Below are 7500 nucleotides of genomic sequence, written 5' to 3'. Positions count from 1 at the left end.
CGGGCAGAGTTTATATTTTTTAATCCTGTAGTGTTGCTTATTACACATTCTGAACCCCTTTGAAAAAGAGGTGATTGATGATTGATGAAGGTGATTGATCTCAAGGGGTTATTGTTCTTTTAGTGGTTGGATTTGGTGCAGTAGAGGGAGAGCCGTGGATTAATACTGTTGTGTGCAGGTTGACACAGTGCCTTTCCCGCCGCATCTCCGGTCTCCGGTGGCGACTGCGGCCGAGCCATTGGTCGATTTGAGAACGGCTGTGAACCGAGAGAGTAGTCATAGAGGCCCAGTATTGATCACTTGGAGCCACACCATCCAGGCATGAATCCGGTTACTTTTGCGCCAGACCTAATACAGGGTCCGACTCTGACCAAAAAAGAAATAACAGCTCTTAACCAAAGCAAATGCAACTTTCTTCTTTATCAACTCTTACTTGGGCAGTGGCAGAGGTGGATTTGTCACATGTTATTGTGTAATTTTGAGCTTGAATTATGGGTTGTCTGTTTGAGTCAAAGAGCTCAGAGGCATGTTTAGAATGAGGCTTTAGCATGTGATGTAGAATCACGCAGGGAACCTGGAGTGTTTAGTGCAGGAAGACACGAGAAACAGACAGTGATCGCCTTGCAGCGTGTGGTTTTCTGCTGCATGGGCAGCCTGAAGAGAACAGCTCTGACAGACTAGAGTTCACATGTTTAGGTACATTAAACGGAGGAATCCTCTGGAGTGGTTTGAAAAAATGCTGGAGAGCGATCAGCCCTTCACGCTTTTAAAGTGGAAGTAATTGGCAAGGGGAAAGTAACATGTTTTACCGCAAAAAGCTGAATTTGTGACCTTATACATAATGTGTTTATGTGTAATGACAAATGATCACAGAATATTAAATGATCACGTTCATTTTATTTTACAAAGGCATCAAGCAAAAGGTTGTTGCACGGCGGATAAGGAAGCTTCCGGATACGACACTCATCGTCGTTTGCTATACAACAATAACAGTTTGATTAATTAATTTAAGTTCTACACCGAAAGACACAACATGTATTTAGTCTTGTTATTAGAACTTGAATATCCCAACGGGAGAACTGAAAAAATAGTCCAACAGTGTTTAAAAGTGTGACAATAACAACTCAAGGTGTGCTTGTCTTCGTGGCATGAGAGGGAAAACAAATGTAGCACTAGAAACCAACAATAAAGCCGGAGGATTTCCAGGTTCTCTAACACAAAAGAAAGAATTTCCTGAAAAGAACAAAGTCATCATAAAGATGTAAATGTCCCCCCTAAAACGTATGTCTTGTATTGTGCAGAACACAACCAAGATAAATCAAATAGCAACAAAAACTTATGAATGAGTCGCACTGTACGGACAGAGCCTTTGTGTACTCCAGTACTACTGCAGAGATCCAAATGCGTCCTACGTTCCTGTCGACAACGTCCGCACCTGTTAACTCTAGCGTCTAACATCACAGATCTCCACCACCTTGTCCACCTTCTCCTCCATATCCCCACAGTGACGGCTCATTGAACCCAGACCTAAGACTATCTCTCGATCAGAACTCCAGCGTTCAAACGCGACCACAGTATAGAACGTCTCTCTCTCTCTCTCTCTCTCTCTCTCTCTCTCTCTCTCTCTCTCTCTCTCTCTCTCTCTCTCTCTCTCTCTCTCCTCTCCCTCTCTCTCTCTCTCTCTCTCTCTCCTCTCCCTCTCCCTCTCTCTCTCTCTCTCTCTCTCTCTCCTCTCTCTCTCTCTCTCTCTCTCTCTCTCTCTCTCTCTCTCTCTCTCTCTCTCTCTCTCTCTCTCTCTCTCTCTCTCCCTCTTCCTCCCCCCTTTTATTCCTGTTGGGTACAGACACAAGCGCCTCCCGGTCAGCCCAGCTCCCCTCCCGCCCGCCGCCCCATGCGTCGGCCTGTATCGTATTCACCAGCGATTGTACAAACACCCCAGCGAGTGTTAAGATGCTTTGGAAGAAACCGGACCCACGGTCACCCACACAGAGGGGGGGCGTGGTGGTGGTGGTGGTGGTGGTGGTGGTGGTGGCGGTGGTGGGAGGGGACCGGAGCTGTGGGCCTGGGGGTCTGGGGGCCGGCTCTGGTTCGCTGGCGCCACATCCCCCCTGAGCTGCGGAGAATGTGGGGGCTGAACCCTCGCCTTTGAAGCTCTACCTCCCACTAATTCTGGCCTTCCAATTTCCACACGCTGCACACACACGCACACACACTCACACACACACACACACCAGTCACACACGCATACACACACGCACACACACACACACACAGCACGCACCCGTACACCCCCCACCTCCCCCCCCCCCTCCCCTTGCCTTTGTTTCCCTTATAAGGACAGACACGGCCATTTCCTCAGCCTCATGTGGGAGGTGGGCTGCTTGTTTGTGAACGCGGACGCAGGTCAGGGGAAATGCAGCGTGTGTGCGTGTGTGTGTGTGTGTTTGTGAACTGTATTCATGTATACACACACATAAACACAGAATATTAATTTATCCTTATTTCCCTTTGCATTTTGCCTGCTTGTATTGTACAGCAACAGTTAATATTTCTTATTTTAAAGTTGACCTACCTACTTAATAAACTGCTTGCATTACCTATTACCGCCTCACCTTGTTAACTGAATGACTGTTGTCCTACCTGCTCGTCTGCTTAACTACCTCAATCAATGCCCATACTTACTGTCCCAACCCCACCTATCAACCAACCCAGCTACCTACCAAACTAAACCCCATCTCCCTAACTACCTCCCCCGCTTCTTATCTAACTACCTACCAGTGTCTGTTGATGGACCAAAGTGTTCCACACTATTGTGTGACTAAATGAATGAATGAATAAATTAATTATTTGATTTTAGATAGTGTGCTTAAACTCAGCGCTGGTGTGTCATTGCTAAGTGGTTGACTTATAACCTAAGCTCAACTAATTGTGTCGTGGACGAGTCCAATAATAAAAGGATAAATGAGGGAAAAATTACCTTCAACAAACATACAGACAATGAAATGAATGAATAGGTCAAATTAAGCACACATATATATTTACTTTGAGTCCCTGCTTGCAGTAAATAGCTTATTTTGAACAATGAGGATAAACTGCCTGCACTTCACGATAATTGATGACTATTTGCTTTGTATTTATCGAAACTAACACCCATTGGGTGTTAAGGTTTTACTTGATCTACGTTGAGGGTTTTAACACACCTGAAGTAATGAACAAACTGTAGCACACCTGGTAGCAATAATCCCAGACAGCACGCGTGTTGAGTTAAATATACCAAAGTAAAAGACTTTGAATCTTTGGCATCTTTGAATTTAAGTTTCACATAAGGAGAGAATTAAGTTGAATATAAAGAGATATTGTAGTGGTGATGTGCAGTATATCTCCTCTTGGCCAGACACTATACTGCCCCATATTCACAAACACACTCATACACACATTGTCATACTCTAAAGACAGGGTCAGCCAAGTCAACTAACAATATGCTGAGCAGCAGTCGGTTTGATGAACAATGTCTGGTTCAAGGACACATGCACACTTTAGCCGGCAACAAACAGCAGCTGTCCCGCTAAGAATAAGGACAATATTATAAGAAGAATCTATGAAGGAATAAGATGCATATTAATAAGGAAACTTTCTAGTCTCTAGTTTTTTTTTAGAGTAGAGTATCTGTGTTTAGCTAAAGTATGAGCTCTTGTTAGAATGCCTACAGAGGTACTGTATCTGCCCGTATTTATGTGCTTTTAATGTCTTTCAGGGCCTTCTGCTGTATGCGAACATTGCACATGTTAAACAGCACCTTATATTTAACTGTTTTTGTTGAACTAAATCCTGCTCTTTGTACAGATATTTGTAGTATAGTTTATTAATCTACTTTTATTTTAAGGATATTTTGTGTGAAGGGAACTTGCAAATTAAGAATTTCATTGCCCAGTGTAAACCATGTTTCCATTGTGTATATGACAATAAACGATCTTGTAGCTTGTATCTTGTATTTAAGTACATTGCAGAGATTGCCCTATGAATTGCTTTCAAAAGTTATCGTGTTAAAAGTGAATATTAGCTGTTCAAGTTTAAATAAATAAAAACATCTAATTTTCCACTGTGTGTTCTTCACCTGTACAAGCGTACTGCTCAGAGAAGCCCCTTTGCCGACCGACTCACGTCTGTGTCCTCTCTCCCCTGTCCCTCTCGCCTCCAGGGTCCAGACCGCCGATGGAGGCGCGTAGATGAGGCCTGATTGGTAGCGTTGGCCGCGCTCCGGGCCCCGTCCTCTCCTGACCAAGGTCTCTGCTTGGGTTAGGACCCCACCGGGACACCAGGCGGACACCCAGAGGACCCAAAGCCCCTTCCCACCCCCTCCCCCTCTCCCCCCCCCCCCCCCCCCCCCCCCCCCCCCCTCCTCCTCTTCCTCCTCCTCCTCCTCCTCCTCCTCCTCCTCCTCACCCAGGCCCACCTTTCCGTCCTTAACCCCCCTCCCCCCCTCAACCAGACCCACACACACCCCGTCCCGTCCCCCCAGCGTCGGGGGGGGGAGAGACGGACCATGTCCGGCGGGCCGTCCGAGGGGGGCCGCGCCGACGAGCTGGAGAGGAGCGGCGCCCGGCAGGACTCTCCCGTCGTCGAGCGACGCAACCGCAGCGGCATCATCAGCCAGCCGCTCAACAAGAGCCTGAAGCACTCCCGCACCCTGCTGCAGTACACCGCCGCCGCCCCCCCCGCCGCCGCCGCGCCCCACGGCCACGGCCACGGCCACCACGGCAACCACCACCACCACCACCACACCCACCACCACCACAAAGGACACGCCCACAATGGCGAGAGCAACAAGAGGGACCCCTCGACCAAGCCCCCGCCCCCGGCCCCGCCCGCGCCCACCGTGGCGGCGCTGGCCGCGGCCAAGCTGGACCGGACCTTGGAGCAGGTCCTGGAAGGACAGAACGGCCTGCTGCACTTCGCCCAGGCCGCCGCGCTGCTGAAGCGGGCGGGCATGGAGCACATGCTGCTGCCCGGCGGGGGCATGGGCGTGGGCGACGCGGGCTCGGGGGCCAGCGACCTGGAGGGCACGTCTGTCGCGGACGCCGTGGGGGGCCCGCTGGACTTCCCGTACGGAGTAGGGGGCGGCTTCCCCTTCAACCCGGGACTCTTCATCATGACGCCGGCGGGGGTTTTCCTGGCGGACAGCGCCTTGCACATGGCCGGGCTGGCGGAGTACCCGGCGCAGAGCGAGCTGGCGTCCGCCATCAACTCCGGCAAGAAGAAGCGGAAACGCTGCGGCATGTGCGAGCCCTGCCGGCGGAGGATTAACTGCGAGCAGTGCAGCAGCTGCCGGAACCGCAAGACGGGGCACCAGATCTGCAAGTTCCGCAAGTGTGACGAGCTGAAGAAGAAGCCGTCGGGCGCGCTGGAGGTGAGTCTGGAAGGTGGTCGACCGGCTGGGTTGGGTGATGGTTGGGTGAGGGTTGGGTGATGGTTGGGTGATGGTTGGGTGATGGTTGGGTGAGGGTTGGGTGATGGTTGGGTGAGGGTTGGGTGATGGTTGGGTGAGGGTTGGGTGAGGGTTGGGTGATGGTTGGGTGATGGTTGGGTGATGGTTGGGTGAGGGTTGGGTGATGGTTGGTTGAGGGTTGGGTGATGGTTGGGTGAGGGTTGGGTGATGGTTGGGTGAGGGTTGGGTGATGGGTGGGTGAGGGTTGGGTGAGGGTTGGGTGATGGTTGGGTGAGGGCTGGGTGATGGTTGGGTGTTTGGTTGTCAGGTGATTTGTTGGGTGGATCGGTGATCTTTTTTGTTCTTTTCATTTGGAGGTTGAGTGATAGTTTGGGGATTGGATATTGTCCTGGGGGTTAGATGATTTACTTGACAGGTTGGGGAATTTTGAGTGATTAGGTGAATGCTTTGAATGTAACTGTTTTTTAGTTCAAATAAACTATACTCACCAAATACTTAAATGATATAATTATTATGATTATATATGATTTAATTATTATTTCTGTTATTTGACAAGGTTTTAGTTTTCAAAACTTTAAACCAGAGAAACAGGCAGAGCTGTAGGGCAGGCTGTTCATGAAACTGAAAGCCAGACAGCAGATGGTTAAAAGCGAGTTAATAGGAGGGCAACCGCAGAGAAACTTCTGGAAATATTGGGTCCACCATGTTCCGGTGTCTCGCGCTGCTAGTCTCCGGGAGTCCGACGTCTGACGTGTCCGGGGAATAACAGTGGCAGATTGCTGCACAGTTGACTGGCTTTTCATTTTAGAGAGAGAGAGAGGGAGAGCGGGAGGGAGAGAGAGAGAGAGAGAGAGGGTAAGAGAGAGCGAAAGTACAGGGGCAGAGGGAACCCTGGGCAATGGGTTGGGAGAAGCCGTGGTCTGGGAGGTGACAGGTGGTGCGGAGGGTGGAGGGCGTGGGTGGGGAGGGCATGCGCGCCATAGGGATCTCTTTAATCTGTTCACCATGGTCAGCACTCCCCCCCCCACACACACACCGCTCTGAATGGGTGGTCTGGGTTCATTGACCAGTGGAAATACAAGGCCGTCATTTGTGCTTCTTGTGCCCACGCTGATTTGAACCCTGCTTACAGTAACGCACTGTGGAAACCCTCAAACGCACTGGGACGTTGGCCTGAGTTACGTTTCTGTCACCGCCTTTGTCTTAACGCGTTAAAATCCATGACTTAAGAAATATAGAATTCAACGTCCGTCCAATCTGTCACTGCCCGTGGGCCCACAAATAGATTTACTTATAATGCTGTAAAAACGCTGTAATTTATTTATTTTTACTTATTTAAAAAAGTGTGAAGGTGTGATAAATAGATGGGGTGTGTTGAATATAAATTTGTGTGCGTGTGCTTGTGTGTGTGTGTGTGTGTGTGTGTGTGTGTGTGTGTGTGTGTGTGTGTGTGTGTGTGTGTGTGTGTGTGTGTGTGTGTGTGTGTGTGTGTGTGTGTGTGTGTGTGTGTGTGTGTGTGTGTGAGATAGTGAGGAAAGGGGGTATCCATGCCACATTGACACCTGGTGCTACAGCTGAAAGACTAATAGCCAGATGGACCATGTTGTGAGCACACACACACAGACACACACACCCTTGGGTCTCTGTCCCTCTCCGGAGACACACACACATGGTTAAATGGTCCTTGCATTTTGTCCTCCTGCAAGCATTACCACGGTGATAAGCATCTTTCAAAACAGAGAGAGAGCGAGGGTATTGTAATTGTCGATTATTCTGAAAAAAATCGATTCAATAAGAACTTTGTTTGACCTCCAAATGAGAATCCAGAACAAAAACCATATTTTATAAGGGCATATTAAGAGACATATTATGTCCGCTTGGAGTTTCAATAAGAACCAGTCATACAGTGTCATCATACGAAGAAATAAAGTTAACTCAAATTCAGTTGTAGCAGGGTCAAGGATATTTCCCACAGAACCCGTAGACGGTTGTAGCTTTCACTAAAAATAAACCATGACTCATTGACTGCTGCTAAATGCCGATGGCCAATTTGT

General features: G+C 49.1%; 1 protein-coding gene across 2 annotated transcripts in view; it reads left to right on the top strand.

Annotated features, from left to right (window-relative positions):
• The first annotated feature begins 4431 nt into the window (after positions 1-4431).
• The window catches only part of cxxc5a (CXXC finger protein 5a), a 9857-nt gene continuing 6788 nt past the window's right edge, over positions 4432-7500 (top strand). Inside the window, exon 1 of one of the 2 annotated variants that reach the window (XM_030360482.1) lies at positions 4432-5407. In XM_030360482.1, coding sequence (XP_030216342.1) covers positions 4544-5407 — 864 coding nt within the window. In that variant the 5' untranslated portion in view covers positions 4432-4543. The remainder of the gene's footprint in view (positions 5408-7500) is intronic. The other variant, XM_030360483.1, reaches the window with a different exon arrangement.

Source organism: Gadus morhua, chromosome 7 (assembly GCF_902167405.1).
Source record: "Gadus morhua chromosome 7, gadMor3.0, whole genome shotgun sequence".
Classification (NCBI taxonomy): domain Eukaryota; kingdom Metazoa; phylum Chordata; class Actinopteri; order Gadiformes; family Gadidae; genus Gadus; species Gadus morhua.
This window is presented reverse-complemented; position numbering and strand designations above follow the sequence as displayed.